The sequence below is a fragment of the Saimiri boliviensis genome, chromosome 1 (genome assembly GCF_048565385.1).
Source record: "Saimiri boliviensis isolate mSaiBol1 chromosome 1, mSaiBol1.pri, whole genome shotgun sequence".
NCBI lineage: Eukaryota > Metazoa > Chordata > Mammalia > Primates > Cebidae > Saimiri > Saimiri boliviensis.
The window spans coordinates 175,635,873-175,654,415 of record NC_133449.1 but is presented as its reverse complement, the minus strand read 5'-3'; the positions used below and the strand labels follow the sequence as shown (position 1 = coordinate 175,654,415).

Genomic DNA, 18,543 nt, shown 5'->3' with positions numbered 1-18,543 from the left:
TCAGGCAATTCTCCTGCCTCAGCCTCCTAAGTAGCTGGGATTACAGGCACGTGCCACCATGCCCAGCTAATTTTTTAAAATATATTTTTAGTAGAGACGGGGTTTCACCATGTTGACCAGGATGGTCTCGATCTCTCGACCTCGTGATCCACCCGCCTCGGCCTCCCAAAGTGCTGGGATTACAGGCTTGAGCCACGGCGCCCGGCCCAATTTTTTTGTATTTTAAATAAAGACAGAGTTTCACCATGTTGGCCAGGCTGGTCTCAAACTCCCGACCTCGTAATCCGCCCGCCTCGGCTTCCCTAAATGCTGGGATTACAGGCGTCAGCCACCGCGCCCGGCCCTGGGTGCCTGTTTTCTTCACCTCCGAGTGAACAGCAGAGGGAGCTGTTGGGTGAGGGCAAGACGAGGCGGGGAGGGACCAGGGCGTGCCGCGCTGCCCTCACTCAAGATGGCGGCCATCGCCTCGCGCTCGATAGCGCGGGGCGGCGCGTGCGTGCTTAGCTCGCAGGCTCGGGCACCGCGCTCGGGGGCGGGTCTATCTTGGGAGACGGTACGCGCGCCCTGCGGCCCAGTCTCTAGTCATCGGCCTCGCCGCTGCTGCCAACAGCACCGCCAGTGCCACCCCTCCCAGACTGGACGGGAGGATGGAGTCGATAGCCGTCGCTACCGACGATGGGGACAGGCCGGGGGTCCCAGCGGGCTCAGGCCTGTCGGCTTCCCAGCGTCGGGCCGAGCTGCGTCGGAGAAAGCTGCTCATGAACTCGGAGCAACGCATCAACCGGATCATGGGCTTTCACAGGCCCGGCGGCGCCGGTGAGAGCCTCGGCTTCCCCTCAGTCTCCCGCCCATCCCCGTAAATCCTCAGGGCCATTCTTGCCTCCCCATCTCCACTCCACTGACCTTTTTGACCAAGCCCCGCTCTCTGACCTCCTTTCTGTCCCGCCCCTTCGGTGAGTATCCCAGGTTCTCACTCCTGAACCCCAGGACGTTCCCGGTCGCTCCCCGCAGTTGTCCCGGGGCCTGGCCGTGAGATTTTCCCCACCCTGCCTGCAGAGCCCAGGCTCCCTCTGCCCAGTTACCTTCACAGCAACTCCTTCCTTCTTTAGCCACCCCTCGCCTTTCCTGAAGGGCGCACGTTTGATCCTCAGACTGCTGTGCCCACTGCTCCCCTTAAGAAGGTGGCTTTCCTTCTTAAGGTTCCAAGTGCTTTTCCTCACGGTGCCTTCTCTAGCGTTCCCTTCTTTTGCCTTTTGCTGTGTAATTCTTGTCTGCCTACATCAGCTTGTCTTCACTGAACTGCCCGCTAGTCCATCCTACGTGTATCAGGGACTCTTGTGGTCATATCCTAGTGTCTGTGTTCGGTGCCCTCAACACTATCACTTACACAGGCCGGCTAGAAAAGGTGGGGAAAGTGAGGGTGAGCATTCTTCAGAGACCCAGCAAGTGCGACGTGCACACTTGAGGTTTCCTGTCCTCATCAGCTGAGATTGGTGTGATTGGTGTCTGGAACTGCATTTCTTTCTTGTTTGCTTGCTTTTGGGGAGGGGGGGGACGGAGTCTTGCTCTGGCGCGATCTCGGCTTACTGCAACTTCTGCCTCCCAGGTTCAAGCGATTCTCCTGGCTCAGCCTCCTGAGCAGCTGGGACTACAGGCACACGCCCATCTAATTTTTTGTATTTTTAGTAGAGACCGGGTTTCACCATATTGGCCAGTCTGTTCTCAAGCTCCTGACCTCATGATCCACCCACCTCAGCCTTCCAAAGTGCTGGGATTATAGGCGTGAGCCACCCCTCGCAGCCCGGAACTACATTTTTTTTTTTTTTTTTTTTTTTGGAGACGGAGTTTCGCTCCTGTTACCCAGGCTGGAGTGTACAATGGCACTGTCTCGGCTCGCTGCAACCTCCGCCTCCTGGGTTCAGGCAATTCTCCTGCCTCAGCCTCCCGAGTAGCTGGGATTACAGGCACACGCCATCATACCCAGCTAATTTTTTGTATTTTTAGTAGAGACGTGGTTTCACCATGTTGACCAGGTTGGTCTCGATCTCTTGACCTCGTGATCCACCCGCCTCGGCCTTCCAAAGTGCTGGGATTACAGGCATGAGCCACCGCGCCCGGCCTCGGAACTACATTTCTAAAGGAGAGCGCGTCATTCCTCCCCCAAACACATGTCCAGTGATTTTCCTTAATTTTTTTTTTTTTTTTTTTTTTTTTTTTTTTTTTTTTTTGAGACGGAGTTTCGCTCTTGTTACCCAGGCTGGAGTGCAATGGCACGATCTCGGCTCACCGCAACCTCCGCCTCCCGGGTTCAGACAATTCTCCTGCCTCAGTCTCCCGAGTAGCTGGGATTACAGGCACGCGCCACCATGCCCAGCTAATTTTTTGTATTTTTAGTAGAGACGGGGTTTCACCATGTTGACCAGGATGGTCTCGATCTCTTGACCTCGTGATCCACCCGCCTCAGCCTCCCAAAGTGCTGGGATTACAGGCTTGAGCCACCGCGCCCGGCCAAAAAATTTTATTTCATGTGTGTATAATTGAACAATTAGCATGCCCTAGTGTTATCTAAGTTTCCATTGTTTTCTTTAGGAATTGGGCATTAGTCACTGGTCGCAAGCTCCTTATATGCTTGCGACTTTTGTTCTGTAAGGCTTTGGGTGTATAGCTACGAACTTTTAGATGATTTAAATGAGAGGTAAGAAAACCATTTCAAATTAATCTAGAACAATAGAAGAAATTCTATCAGGCTATTATTCTTTCTTGAAGGATTATTTATTTATTTATTTATTAGCACGATCTCGGCTCACCGCAACCTCCGCCTCCTGGGTTCAAGCAATTCTCCTGCCTCAGCCTCCTGAGTAGCTGGGATTACAGGCACGTGCCACCATGCCCAGCTAATTTTTTGCATTTTTAGTAGAGACGGGGTTTCACCATGTTGACCAGGATGGTCTCGATCCCTCGACCTCGTGATCCACCTGCCTCGGCCTCCCAAAGTGCTGGGATTACAGGCTTGAGCCACCGCGCCCGGCCAGTTGTTTTGTTTTTTGAGACAGGATTTCTCTCTGTAGTCCAGGCTGGAGTGCAGTGGCATGATCATAGCTCACTGCAGCCTCAAACTCCTGGGCTTAAGCAATCCTGCTACTTCAGCCTCCGGAGTAGCTAGGACCACAGGCGAACACCACCATGCCTGGGTAATTTAAAAATATTTCTTTTTCGTAGAGATGGCGTCTCACCATGTTGCCTAAGCTGGTCTTGAACTTCGGGGCTCAAGTGATTCCACCAGCCTTGGCTTCCAAAAGTGCTGGGATTACAGGATTGCAGGAGAGAGCCATTGTGCCTGGACTTTTTTTTTTCCTCCGAGAAGGTCTCTCACTCTGTCGCCCAGGCTGGAGTGCAGTGGCATGATCTCAGCTCACTGCAACCTCCACCTCCTGGGTTCAAGCAATTCTGTCTCAGCCTCCTGAGTAGCTGAGACTACAGACATAATCCTAGCTACTGATTTTTTTTTTTTTTTTTTTTAAGATGGGGTTTCACCCTGATGGCCAGGCTGGTCTTGAACTCCTGACCTCGGGTGATCCACCCACCTCAGCCTCCCAAAGTGCTAGGATTACAGGCATGAGTCACTACGCCTGGCAGATTTTTTTTTTTTTTTTTTTTTTTTTTTTTTGAGACGGAGTTTCGCTCTTGTTACCCAGGCTGGAGTGCAATGGCGCGATCTCGGCTCACCGCAACCTCCGCCTCCTGGGTTCAGGCAATTCTCCTGCCTCAGCCTCCTGAGTAGCTGGGATTACAGGCACGCGCCACCACGCCCAGCTAATTTTTTGTATTTTTAGTAGAGACGGGGTTTCGCCATGTTGACCAGGATGGTCTCGATCTCTTGACCTCGTGATCCACCCGCCTCGGCCTCCCAAAGTGCTGGGATTACAGGCTTGAGCCACCGCGCCCGGCCATTTTTTTGTATTTTTAATAGAGACAGGGTTTCGCCATGTTGGCCAGGCTGGTCTTTTTTATTTTATTTTATTTTTTTTTTGAGACGGCGTTTCACTCTTGTTACCCAGGCTGGAGTGCAATGGCACGATCTCGGCTCACCGCAACCTCCGCCTCCTGGGTTCAAGCAATTCTCCTGCCTCAGCCTCCTGAGTAGCTGGGATTACAGGCACGCACCACAATGCCCAGCTAATTTTTTGTATTTTTAGTAGAGATGGGGTTTCACCATGTTGACCAGGATGGTCTCGATCTCTTGACCTCGTGATCCACCCGCCTCGGCCTCCTAAAGTGCTGGGATTACAGGCTTGAGCCACCGCGCCCGGCCGGCCAGGCTGGTCTTAAGCTCCTGACCTGAGCTGCCCTCCTTGGCCTCCCAAAGTGCTGGGATTACAGGTGTGAGCCACTGTGCCCAGCCCCCCTTAAAAAAAGAAAAAACCAACACCAGAACAGCATCTTAAAACTGCTGAAGTAAGGCCGGGCGCAGTGGCTCAAGCCTGTAATCCCAGCACTTTGGGAGGCCGAGGCGGGTGGATCACGAGGTCGAGAGATTGAGACCAACCTGGTCAACATGGTGAAACCCCGTCTCTACTAAAAATGCAAAAAATTAGCTGGGCATGGTGGCACGTGCCTGTAATCCCAGCTACTCAGGAGGCTGAGGCAGGAGAATTGCCTGAACCCAGGAGGCAGAGGTTGCGGTGAGAGATCGCGCCATTGTACTCCAACCTGGGTAACAAGAGCGAAACTCCGTCTCAAGAAAAAAAAAAAACTGCTGAAGTAGCTACTAATGGCTGCCTGACTACACAAACAGTAGTTGTGGGATATGCCACACCCTATGGTCATAGGGCATGGGATTCAGAAATCTAATTTTAAAATAGAGATTTTAAAAGGCTTTACTAATTTGTGTGTGTGTGTGTGTGTGTATGTGTGTGTGTGTATATAATTTTTTTTTTTTTTTGGAGTTGGAGTTTTGCTCTGTCGCCAGGCTGGAGTGCAGTGGTGCCATCGGAGCTCACTGCAACCTCCACCTCCTGGGTTCAAGGGGTTCTCCTGCCTCAACCTCCCGAGTAGCTGGGACTACAGGCAGGCGCCACCACGCCTGGCTAATTTTTGTGTTTTTAGTGAGATGGGGTTTCACCATGTTGGTCAGGCTGGTCTTGGACTCCTGACCTTGTGATCTGCTCCCCTTGGCTTCTCAAAGTTCTGGGATTACAGGCGTGAGCCACTGCACCCTGCTTACTGATTTTATATTTTTAACCAACTAACCTAAGGCAGACAATGCAATTATACGTCTGGGATATATTATCCATAAAAAGTTGGTCTTTTCAGTTTGCTCCATCTCTGAATATCTTTCCCAGTTTGTCTACCAATCTTCTACCCACAAAGTGAGTTATTTCCTCTGCAGAACATTCTTTTTGGGTGATACATTTTGAGGATGTAGAGGAAGAAACAAGCTGCTTTTAATGCAGACTCAGTATTTATTTATTTTGATTCAGAGACTGCTGAATTCTAGCTGAAGCAGCATATTTTAAAATACAAACATGTAAGGCATTTGCCAGTATGGAATAAATAAGGCTTTTAACTTTCTTTTGTCAGAAGAAGAAAGTCAAACAAAATCAAAGCAGCAGGACAGTGACAAACTGAACTCCCTCAGCATTCCTTCAGTGTCAAAGCGAGTGGTGCTGGGTGATTCGGTCAGTACAGGAGCTACTGACCAGCAGGGTGCCATGGCCGAGGTAAAGGGGAACCAGCTGGGAGACAAATTGGACTCTTTCATTAAACCACCTGAGTGCAGTAATGACGTCAACCTTGAGCTCCGGCAGCGGAACAGAGGGGACCTGACAGCGGACACAGTCCAGAGGGGTTCTCGCCATGGCCTAGAGCAGTACCTTTCCAGATTCGAAGAAGCAATGAAGCTAAGGAAACAGCTGATTAGTGAAAAACCCAACCAAGAGGATGGAAGTACAACAGAAGAATTTGACTCTTTTCGAATATTTAGATTGGTGGGATGTGCTCTCCTTGCTCTTGGAGTCAGAGCTTTTGTTTGCAAATACTTGGTAAGAAAAGATCTATAAATTATTAACTAACTTAATGGAAAATGCAAAATGTTTATGAGTGCTTTTTATCCATAGAAGTCATCGCCAGTATTAATATCTACTAGATCCATGTGGCTGTTTGAAGATGTATTATTAACTTTGCTGTTCGTCTTACAGAATGAGGTGTTCTGCATAGATACAGAGCCTAATAATTACTGTTGGCCCTCCATATCAATGGGTTCTGTAATGCTGGTTCTGCAGCATATGTGAATTCAACCAACTGGATCGAACATACTGGGTTTAGTTGGGCGTGGTGGCACGCCTGTAATCTCAGTTACTCAGAAGGCTGAGCCAGGAGAGTTGCTTGAACCCGGAAGGTAGAGGTTGCATTGAGCCAGGATGATGCCACTGCACTCCAGCCTGGGCAACAGAGTGAGACCCTGTCTCAAAAAAAAAAAAAATCTATATCTATATGGGAAAAAAAATAACAATACAACAATAACAAGTAATAAATAATACAAATAAAAAATACAGCATAACAACTATTTACATTGTATTAGGCATCAAAAAGTCTAGAAATGAGTAGGTTACATGCAAATATTGTGCCATTTTACATAAGGGACTTGAGCATCTATAGATTTTGGTATTTGGAGGAACCTGGTACCAGTTCTTCCCAGATACTGAGGGTGACTGTACTGAAACCCTTTTTACATGCTAATGGCTTTGCATATATTGATTCATCTAATCCTCATTCTTACGAACTTGGTATTATTTGAATGAATTGGTAAATGAAGACTCAAAGAGGTTTAATCATTTGCCCAAGGTCACACAGTTACTAAGTGATGCTGGGATTAAACCCAGGCAGTTTCATTCCTTAACTAAAGGGTTAAGTGCCATATGTATAAATTTCAAATAATTTGCAGTAGGAAAATGCAGTTCCTGTGGTCTTGAATATGAGGTAATTTTCCTATGTTCAGAAGACATTTCAGCATTTCCTAATGTAGTATCATAATGACATGCATTTTGGTTGTACCATGATGTGGTCATTTTGTTTTCTAGTATGTTGGAGAATGCAGAAAAGCATAGGTCACAGTTCGGTGTCTTGCTCTAAGGTTTTTCCATTCAGTAGACATTTTAAGCATATGTACCAGGCACATAAATAAATTATCCGGATAATTAAAATTTATATGACTAAGCAAAACAATTTTTTAAATCTATTTTTATGCAAATGTTTTCATAAATAGAATCTGTTAAACAGATTTGATATATTTTTCACTGATGATAACTTGTCATTATAGTTTGCTGTAATGCAAAGATCAGTGATGCTTTCAGCATTCAGTGGGCTGCCTAGTTCTTTTTTGTCTCTATCCGAAGCACTCTGTGCTTTCATGCTTTTAAGGTTATGTCCTATTTTTGTGTGAGTTTTTTGTTTTGATTTTATATTTTTTTCACTCTCAGATTTTCCACTGTTTCTTGCTGCTCTCACTGTACTGCATTCTAGTAATGTTTACTACCTCGCTCCCTTCTTAATAGTTTTCATTTAAAAGTAATTATGTGGTGGCTGGGTGCAGTGGCTCATGACTATAATCTCAGCACTTTGGGAGGCCAAGGTGAGTGGATCACCTGAAGTCAGGAGTTCAAGACCAGCCTGACCAATGTGGTGAAACCCGTCTCTGCTAGACATAGAAAAATTAGCCGGGTATGGTGGCGGGTGCCTGTAGTCCCTCCTACTCGGGAGGCTGAGACAGTAGAATTGCTTGAACCCAGGAGGTGGTGGTTGCAGTGAGCCAAGATTATGCTACTGCATTCTACCCTGGGTGACAGAGTGAGACTTTGCCTTAAAAAAAAAAAAGGAATTATGTGAATGTTGTTTTGATCTTTTCTATTTCTATTTTGTTCACCCAGCCATTTTATCTCTAATAAGAATAGCTTGCCATGGGAGAATCAGGGATGGTAACTCTATGAGTTCATTCCCCACCCTGAAGTCTAAGGAATGAGTAGCATTTAGTTTAGTTTTCTTCTTGTTGTTGTTTTAGAGATAGAGTCTTGCTCTGGTGCCCAGGCTGGACTAGAACTTCTGGGCTCAAGCAATCCTCCTGCCTCAGCCTTCCGAGTAGCTGGAATAATGGCATCTATTTTGAGTGCTAGGCCTTTTATGTGTGCTTGCTGGACGTCATTTAATTTCCTCTGGGTGAGGGAGATATCACTGCATAATGTGTTAAACATCTGTCATTTAATACTTTTTTTTGTTTTGTTTTGTTTTTTGAGACGGAGTTTCGCTCTTGTTACCCAGGCTGGAGTGCAATGGCGCGATCTCGGCTCACCGCAACCTCCGCCTCCTGGGTTCAGGCAATTCTCCTGCCTCAGCCTCCTGAGTAGCTGGGATTACAGGCACGCGCCACCATGCCCAGCTTATTTTTTGTATTTTTTTAGTAGAGATGGGGTTTCACCATGTTGACCAGGTTGGTCTCGATCTCTTGACCTTGTGATCCACCCGCCTCGGCCTCCCAAAGTGCTGGGATTACAGGCTTGAGCCACCGCGCCCGGCCTTTTTTTTTTTTTTTTTTTTTTCGAGATGGAGTTTTGCTCTTGTTACCCAGGCTGGAGTGCAATGGCGCGATCTCGGCTCACCGCAACCTCCGCCTCCTGGGTTCAGGCAATTCTCCTGCCTCAGCCTCCTGAGTAGCTGGGATTACAGGCACGCGCCACCATGCCCAGCTAATTTTTTGTATTTTTGGTAGAGACGGGGTTTCACCATGTTGACCAGGATGGTCTCAATCTCTTGACCTCGTGATCCACCCGCCTCAGCCTCCCAAAAGTGCTGGGATTACAGGCTTGAGCCACCGTGCCTGGCAATACTTTTTTTTTTTTTTTGAGACAGAGTCTTGCTCTGTTGTCCAGGCTGGCATGCAAGTGGCGTGATCTCGGCTCACTGCAACCTCCACCTCCTGGGTTCAAGCGATTCTCCTGCCTCAGCCTCCCAAGTAGCTGGGATTATAGGCACACATTAACCACAGCCAGCTAATTTTTGTGTTTTTAGTAGAGATGGGGTTTCACCATGTTGGCCAGGCTGGTCTCAAACTCCTGACCTTGTGATCTGCCTGCCTCGGCCTCCCAAATTGCTGGGATTACAGGCATGAGCCACCAAACCCAGCCATTACTTTAAATAATTTATAAGGTAAGTTTTTATGAGAGAAGGCAGTTTTGGGGACACTGAAAGCATATGAAAGAATTGAGAAACATATTTTATGTTAGGAAATCAAATATCTTATTTTCTTCACCATTTTGCATACACAAGATTAATTTTAACCGTTAAAATTAATATTCTAGGCCAAGGATGGTGGCTCATGCCTGTAATCCCAGCACTTTGGGAGGCCAAGTCAGGCAGATTCCTTGAGCTCAGGAGTTTGAGACAAGAGACCAGCCTGGGCAACATGGTGAAACTCACATCTCTACAAAAAAAAAAAAAAAAAAAAAAAAAGTGGTACAAGGTGGTACATACCTGTATTTCTAGCCACATAGGAGGCCGAGGCGGGAGGATGGCTTGAGCCCAGAAGGTAGAGGTTGCAGTGAGCTGAGATCATGCCACTGCACTCCAGCCTGGGCAGCAGAGCCACACCCAAAAAAAAAAATAATTGCTGGGCGCTCACGCCTGTAATTCCAACATGTTGGGAGGCCAAGGTAGGTGGATCGGGTCAGGAGTTTGAGACCAGCCTGGCCAACATGGTGAAACCCCTTCTCTACTAAAAATACAAAAATTAGCCAGGTGTGGTGACAGATGACTGTAATTGAAGCTGCTCGGAAGGCTGAGGCAAGAGAATTGCCTGAACCTGGGAGGTAGAGGTTGCAGTGAACCAAGATCATACCATTGCACTCCAGCCTTGGTGACAGAGGAAAACTTCGTCTCAAAAAATAATAATCATAATAATAATAATATTTTCTTACAGCTTTGGCTTAGAATTTTATAGCTGCTGTTTGATTTATTGTGATTTTTAAATGCTTATGTTGGAAATACTTAATTTTAATCTTCTATCTTCACAGTCCATATTTGCTCCATTTCTTACTTTACAACTTGCGTACATGGGATTGTACAAATATTTTCCCAAGGTAAATTAATTTTTTTTCTAAATTTTGATGATATATTTGAATTGATTTATGACTAGCTAATTGAAGGAACTTAAAAATGTTAGTCCTATTTATGGTCTGAATTGGTGCTATTCAAAGTGTGGTTTGCCCACTTATCTCCAAACCATGTGTTTGTGTTTGTGATACATTAAGTTCAAAAAATTAGTAATTAGAAACTTTTATAGCAATTTGACATTGCCATAACATTGTTACTCTGTTGTACAAAAATATTGGTCTACTGTGGATTGAGGTCGTTCATGACAGAGTTTGAATAGTACTTGTTTAAGAAAGGTATTAAATTTAGACCGGCCATGGTGGCTCACACCTTTAATCCTTAAGCTTTGGGAGGCCAAGGTGGGTGGATCACCTGAGGTTAGGAATTTGAGACCAGCCTGGCCAACATGGTGAAACCCCACCTCACCTAAAAGTACAAAAAATGGCTGGGCGTGGTGGCTCACATCTGTAATCCCAGAATTTTTGGAGGCCAAGGCAGGTGGATCCTGAGGTCAGGAGATCAAGACCATCCTGGCTAACATGGTGAAACCCCATGTCTATGAAAAATACAAAAAATTAGCTGGGTGTGCTAGCGCACCTGTAGTCCCAGCTACTGGGGAGGCTGAGGTAGGACAATTGCTTGAACCTGGGAGGTGGAGGTTGTGGTGAGCTGAGATTGCACCGCTGCACTACAGCTTGGGCAACAGAGCAAGACTCTTTGTCAAAAAAAAAAAAAAAAAAAAAATGCCGGACGTCGTGGTTCATGCCTGTAATCCAACCATTTTGGAGGCCAAGGCTGGCAGATCACCTGAGGTCGGGAGTTCAAGACCAACCTGACCAACATGGTGAAACCCCGTCTTAAAAAAGAAAAAGAAAAAGAAATTCACCTTTGAAACATCAGTTGTAGTTTTACAGTAGCAAAAGTTTGGAACCTAAATGTCCACTGAGTGACTACATTTAAAAAAAAATTATAACATCTATTCAGAATGAAGCTGCTCTCAATGTACTAATAATGGTAAGCTCTCCAAGAAATATTAAGAGAAAAAAAATCAAAATTCAGAATAGAATTTATAGTGTACTTATTACTTTTGAAAAGAAAAAATAATATATTATTTGATTTAGCTTATATATGCATAAGCAATCTCTGAAAGAATATACATGAAATTATAAACAATACTTATGTGTGTGATAGAGATGTATATGGGTACTATGTAAATAGAAGAGAGAAAGGGAGAATTCACTATATGTATGTTCTCCCAACCAAACAGCATTTTGTTATGGCAGGGTTTGGTTTTTTTGGCTTGTTTTGTTTGTTTTTGAAACAGAGTCTCACTCTGTCACCCAGGCTGGAGTGTAGTGTTGCAGTCTCAGCCTACTGCAGCCTCCTCCTCCCAGGTTTTTTCTCCTGCCTCAGCCTCCCAAGTAGCTGGGACTATAGGTGTGAGCAACCACACCCAACTAATTTTTGCTTTTTTTTTTTTTTTTTGAGATGGAGTTTCGCTCTTGTTACCCAGGCTGGAGTGCAATGGCGCGATCTCGGCTCACCGCAACCTCCGCCTCCTAGGTTCAAGCAATTCTCCTGCCTCAGCCTCCTGAGTAGCTGGGATTACAGGCAAGCGCCACCATGCCCAGCTACTTTTTTGTGTTTTTAGTAGAGACGGGGTTTCACCATGTTGACCAGGATGGTCTCGATCTCTCGACCTCGTGATCCACCCGCCTCGGCCTCCCAAAGTCCTGGGATTACAGGCTTGAGCCACCGCGCCCGGCTAATTTTTGCATTTTTAGTAGAGATGGGGTCTCACCATGTTGGCCAGGCTGGTCTTGAACTCCCAGCCTCAGGTATCTGCCTACCTGGGCCTGCCAAAGTCCTGGGATTACAGGCGTGAGCCACTGCACCTGGCCTGTTACAGCAGTTTTAAACACAAAAGTTGGCTGGGCACAGTGGCTCACACTTGTAATTACAGACTTTGGAAGGCCCAGGTGGGCAGATCGCCTGAGGCTGGAAGTTCTTGACCAGCCTGGTCAACATGGTGAAACCCTATGTCTACTAAAAATACAAAAATTGGCTGGACATGGTGGTGCGGACCTGTAATCTCAGCTACTTGGGAGTCTGAGGCAGGAGAATCTCTTGAACCCCGGTGGCAGAAGTTACAGTGAGCTGAGATAGCACTACTGCCCTCCAGCCTGGGTGACAGTGAAATTCCATCTCAAAAAGAAATAAATAGCCAGGTGCAGTGGCTCACACCTGCAATCCCAGTACTTTGGGAGGCCAAGGTGGGTGGATTATGAGGTCAGGAGATTGAGACCATCCTGGCTAATGCAGTGAAACACCAACTCTACTAAAAATACAAAAAGTTAGCTGGGAGTAGTGGCACACACCTGTAGTCCCGGCTCCTTGAGAGGCTGAGACAGGAGAAGCACTTGAGCCCTGGAGGCAAAGGTTGCAGTGAGCAAGATCGAGCCACTGCACTCCAGCCTGGGAGACAGAGTGAGATTCCGTCTCAAAAAAACAAAAACAAAAAAATAAACACAGAAGTTGAAAGAATTGTGCCATGAACACCCATTTATATAATATCTGCCACCTAGATCCTACAATTAATATCTTATATATCTATTAGATTTTCTTTTATTTTTCAAACCCAAGATAATCCACCTAATTTTTCTTGATGCATTTCAAAGTATGTTGTAGGTGTACATGTTGGTATACCTCACCCCTCCTGCATAACATTAACTTAAAATTTACTGCTTAAGGTTTTTTTTTCTTAGGCAAAAAAAAAAAATTTTTTTTTTGAGTCGGTCTCGCTCTGCTGCTAGGCTGGAGTGCAGTGGCATGATGTCAGCTCACTGCAGGCTCTGCCTCCTGGGTTCAAGCAATTCTCCTGCCTCAGCCTCCTGAGTAGCTAGGACTACTGGTGCACGTCACCATGCACAGCTAATTTTTCTATTTTTAGTAGAGGTGGGTATTTCACCATGTTGGCCAGGATGGTCTCGGTCTCTTGACTTCATGATCCACTCACCTCGGCCTCCCTAAGGGCTGGGATTATAGGTGTGAGCCACCAAGCCCAGCCTATTCTGCATAGTATTTTTGAGATTTATCCATGTTGTTAGATAAATCGGTAGTTAATTTCCTTTTTTTCTTGACACAGTAATACTCCACTGTATGAGTATCTCCATTTATCTAGTCTCCTATAGATGGACGTTTTGGTGGTTTTCAGTTTTGGGTTAGTATGACTAAAACTAAGAGTTTTCTTGTATCAAGCTTTTTGTGAACATAAGCTTTCATTTCTCTTAGGTAACTATAGGTTTTTATGTTTAAAACAAATTTAAACCATATGATTGGATTTGTGATAGTAAATCAATAAATTAAAGAAAAATGGGCCGGGCACGGTGGCTCAAGCCTGTAATCCCAGCACTTTGGGAGGCCGAGGCGGGTGGATCATGAGGTCAAGAGATCGAGACCATCCTGGTCAACATGGTGGAACCCCGTCTCTACTAAAAATACAAAAAATTAGCTGGGCATGGTGGTGTGTGCCTGTAATCCCCGCTACTCAGGAGGCTGAGGCAGGAGAACTGCTTGAATCCAGGAGGCAGAGGTTGCGGTGAGCCGAGATCGCGCCATTGCACTCCAGCCTGGGTAACAAGAGCAAAAACTCCGTCTCAAAAAAAAAAAAGAAAAATGCAGCTTTTAATCCCTTAAAAAATGAGACTAGAAAATTATATTACTAAGTAAATGTTCTCTCTTCCCCCAGAAGTATACTGAATTGTTCAGTGATATTCTATTGCATGTGTAATCAAGTGTGAATTCCTTTGCGTAGCAATTAAGGCCCTACATGATGTGCCTGTAATTCTGTTACAAATTACTCATTGTTCTCTAAGCTTTCTTCTGCCTCTGACTTGTCATGAGACTTAACCCTTCAAAAAATTTCTCCTTTCACTCTGCCAGTCTAAAGCCTGCTCTCCTTTGAAGATCTGTTTTTAGTTGTTTTTCGAGACAGGGTCTCACTTTGTTGCCTGGTCTGGAATGCAGCGGTGTAGTCTCAGTTCACTGCAGCCTCAACCTCTTGAGAGATCCTCCCATCTCAGCCTCCTGAGTAGGTGGGACTGCAAGTGCATGCCACCACACTCAGCTAATTTTTTTTTTTATAGAGACAGAGTCTCCCTGTGTTGCCCAGGGTAGTCTTAAATTCTTGGGTTCAAGCAATCAGCTGGCCTCAGCCTCCCAAAGTGCTGGGATTAGAGATGTGAGCCACTACACTTGGCTTGAAGGCCTATTTTTAATTCTGCTTCCTCTGAAGTCCTCCTTGTGCTTTATTTACATAAAACACTGGTATGTAAGTTCCTATGTCACACATCATCCATGTCAGTCATTTAGCAGTTATTTATGTTCTGTTAGTAATATTTTTCTTGTTTTTATGTAGTACTGTTGTATATATCATAAATTGTTATTTATGTCATGCTTCCAAGATGATAGTTTTAAAAAACTTTTAATAGCAAGACTGAAGTCTACTATTGCCTAGCAGTTCAATTTATGTATTATAAGGTCGGTAAATGTTGGTATATAACTGATTGTTTTGAAATGTCATTACCGGTTTTTAAATCATTTAGGTAAAAATAGTAGTATCGACCATGTTTTTTTATATTGCTTTTGTAGTCTGCTGAAACTTTGAAGATTAATTTGAGTCTTTCTCTACACAGAGTGAAAAGAAGGTAAAGACAACAGTACTAACAGCTGCACTTCTATTATCGGGTATTCCTGCTGAAGTGATCAATCGATCAATGGATACCTATAGCAAAATGGGCGAAGTCTTCACAGATCTCTGTGTGTACTTTTTCACCTTTATCTTTTGTCATGAACTGCTTGATTACTGGGGCTCTGAAGTACCATGAAGCCTGCAGAACTGAGAAGAAGCTTACAAAAAAAGAAAATTCGTCTTCTACATTGCAGTGTCTCTAAAGGAGGCAACTTGGTTTACACCTTCATGTAATTCTTTTACTTTAGGGGTTGTAAAACTACTTCATTAGAAATCGAATGGCAGATTCCCTGATTTAAAAGGGTTGAGTTTGTATCACTACTGACATGAAGAATAGAGTACCAATGTCATTAATTGATTTTTCTTCTTTAATCAGAACCGCTATTCTGTACTTTTCCTCTTAACTTCTCAGATTTGTAATTCTTTGGGGGAGCTGAGCTAGTGCTTTTAGGAGAGCAGATAAACTTGGTCTCAGCCTACAGACTGCTTCTTGTATTTGTGTCAATCTATCTTGAGAAATGAAGTCATCTTAAAAATAAAATGAAAGAAACTGAATTGTTTAATGTTAAGTCTGCACATTGTAACATTTCTTGTTGAGTATCTTAAGTTTTACTCTAGTACGAGTATTTAATCAGATAAATAATTCATACATGTGAAATTGGAAGATATTTATACAGTTTTTATTGCTGTATACCAAACTCAGAATTGGAACTTTTTGCTTTCAAGTTTTTACTTTTTAGAAGTATGTTTTAAGCAAACAAGAACAAAATGACTAGATATAAAAATGGGATCTGAAGAATTGAGACATGCAACCCGATATCATAAATGTCCTTTTTGCCCCAAATGTGGTCTAGATGAGTTACTATAAACATACTTTTAACTTAACTCAGAAACTGTTATATTTTGATGGTTCGTCTTCTTAAAAGAGTATAAAACTAAAGTGTTATATTGCTTGGTGTTACATTTCCTTACAGATTTTTGTATAGTCTAATTTGGTTAATCCTTGTGACATTAAAAACACATACAGTTTTTTAAAAATTACTCATTAAGTCTTGATTTCTGTCATTTCATTTTGAACCAGGGTAATGAAGAATAGTTATAATAATTTAAGTCTGTTCCTCTGATTTTGGTTAAAGATTATAAGCACACATTTTTCCTGATTCCATAATGAATCTAGTATATCTAGAGGGTTGTAAATCATCCTTAAAGTTGTCACTTCCCTTAATTCCTGAGAAGATGCTAGTGGTCTTCAATTGTACATTGCTCATGTTTACTCTTTTGTTTCTTCTTTTTTTTTTTTTTTTTTTTTGAGACAGCATCTCCCTCTGGTGTCCAGGCTAGAGTGTAGTAGTGTCATAATCATGACTCCCTCCAGCTTTGATTGACCTCGTGGGCTCAAGCGATCCTTCTGTCTCAGCCTCCCAAGTAACTGGGACCATTCATGCCCAGCTAATTTTTTGATCTTTTGTAGAGACAGGATCTTGCCATGTTACCCAGGCTGGTCTCAAACTGGGCTCAAGCAATCCTCCTACCGTGGCCTCCCAGAATGTTAGAATTACAGGTATGAGCCATTGTGCCTGGCCTACTTTTGTTTCTTTTAAAAAAAAAATCATTTAGCCAACTGACACATGCGAAATTTTAGTAATTATAGATCATTACCAAATTTATATTTTGAAAACAGTTCTATCTATATATATTGGTGCTACCTTTTCTCTTTAACTGATTGTCATCTCCTGATCATTTGCTTACATTTGTTGAATAATATAAAATAATCTACAGCACCTGGAAATCAATAGACAAGAAAAAAAAGAATAATATGGAAATGAAAGGGTTTTTTTGTTTGTTTTGTTTTGTTTTTTGGAGACACAGTTTCACTCTGTTGCCCCAGGCTGGAGTGCAGTGGCACAATTTCAGCTCACTGCAACCTCTGCCTCTTGGGTTCAAGTGATGCTCATGCCTCAGGCTCCTGAGTAGCTGGGATCACAGGCATTGCCACCATGCCCAGCTAACTTTTTTTTTTTTTTTTTTTTGAGACGGAGTTTTGCTCTTGTTACCCAGGCTGGAGTGCAATGGCGCGATCTCGGCTCACCGCAACCTCCGCCTCCTGGGTTCAGGCAATTCTCCTGCCTCAGCCTCCTGAGTAGCTGAGATTACAGGCACGTGCCACCATGCCCAGCTAATTTTTTGTATTTTTAGTAGAGACGGGGTTTCACCATGTTGACCAGGATGGTCTCTATCTCTCGACCTCGTGATCCACCCGCCTCGGCCTCCCAAAGTGCTGGGATTACAGGCTTGAGCCACCGCGCCCGGCCGCCAGCTAACTTTTATATTTTTAGTAGAGACAGAGTTTCACCATGTTGGCCAGGCTGGTCTCAAACTCCTGACCACAGGTGATCTTCCTGTCTCAGCCTCACAAAGTACAGAGATTAAAGGTGTGAGCCACTGTGCCTGACCTGAAAGCTGCTTTTTTTTTTTTTTTTTTTTTTTGAGATGGAGTTTCGCTTTTATTACCCAGGCTGGAGTGCAATGGCTCAATCTTGGCTCACCGCAGCCTCTGCCTCCTGGGTTCAAGCAATTCTCCTGCCTCAGCCTCCCGAGTAGCTGGGACTACAGGCGTGTGCCACCATGCCCAGCTAATTTTTGTGTTTTTAGTAGAGACGGGGTTTCACCATGTTGACCAGGATGGTCTTGATCTCTTGACCTTGTGATCCACCCGTCTCAGCCTCCCAAAGTGCTGGGATTGTAGGCGTGAGCCACCGTGCCCAGCCAAAAGGTGCTTTTTTTTTGAGACAGGGTCTCACTCTCTTGTCCCAATTGGAGTGCAGTGGCATGATCAGGGCTCACTGCAGCCTTGCCCTCCCAGGCTTAAGCAATCTTCCCACCTCAGCTTCCCAAGTAGCTGGGACCACAGGCATGTGCCACCATGCCTGGCAAATTTTTTTTTTTTTTTTTTTTTTTTTTTTTTTTTTTTTGGTGGGAGGGACAGAGTCTTACTCTGTTGCCCAGGCTGGAGTGCAGTGACACGATCTCGGCTTACTGCAACCTCTGCCCGCCTCCAACCCGGGTTCAAGCAATTCCAATGTCTCAGCCTCCCGTGTAGCTGGGATTACAGATGTGTGCCACCACACCTGGCTAATTTTTTGTATTTTTAGTAGAGACGAGTTTCACCATGTTGGCCAGGCTGGTCTCAAATTCCTGGCCTCATGTGATCCACCCACCTTGGCTTCCCAAAGTGCTGGGATTATAGGCGAGAGCCACTGCACCTGGCCAGGGAATTGAAGTTACTGAAGTTTCTCTTTTTTTCTTTATTTTCTGAGACAGAGTCTCGCTCTTTTGTCCAGGCTGGAGTACAGTGGCGTGATCTCTGCTCACTGCAAACTCTGCCCACCAGATTCAAGTGATTCTCTTGGCTCAGACTCCTGAGTAGCTGGGATTACAGGCACCTGTCACCAAACCCGGTTAATTTTTGTATTTTTAGTAAAGACAGGTGTTCACTATTTTGACTAGGCTGGTCTCAAACTCCTGGCCTCAGGTGATCCACCTGCCTCGACCTCCCAAAGTGCTGGGATTATAGGCATGAGCCACCATGCCTGGCCTGGGAATTGAAGTTTCTTAGTGTTTGGAATAGTTTAAAATGTTTTTTATTTAGAAAC

General features: G+C 44.7%; 1 protein-coding gene across 2 annotated transcripts; it reads left to right on the top strand.

Moving 5' to 3' along the window:
• The first annotated feature begins 520 nt into the window (after window positions 1-520).
• On the top strand, window positions 521-15,931 carry CAMLG (calcium modulating ligand). 2 transcript variants are annotated; one of them, XM_003920573.4, is made up of 4 exons: window positions 521-816; window positions 5,581-6,041; window positions 10,062-10,127; window positions 14,835-15,931. In XM_003920573.4, the coding sequence occupies exons 1-4, from the start codon at window positions 648-650 to the stop codon at window positions 15,024-15,026; spliced, it is 888 nt and encodes a 295-aa protein (XP_003920622.1). In that variant the 5' UTR covers window positions 521-647; the 3' UTR covers window positions 15,027-15,931. The 2 variants fall into 2 exon arrangements, with proteins under 2 accessions (XP_003920622.1, XP_010336959.1); XM_010338657.3 differs by lacking the exon at window positions 10,062-10,127 and having other exon boundaries at window positions 563-816.
• Window positions 15,932-18,543: the final 2,612 nt, after the last annotated feature.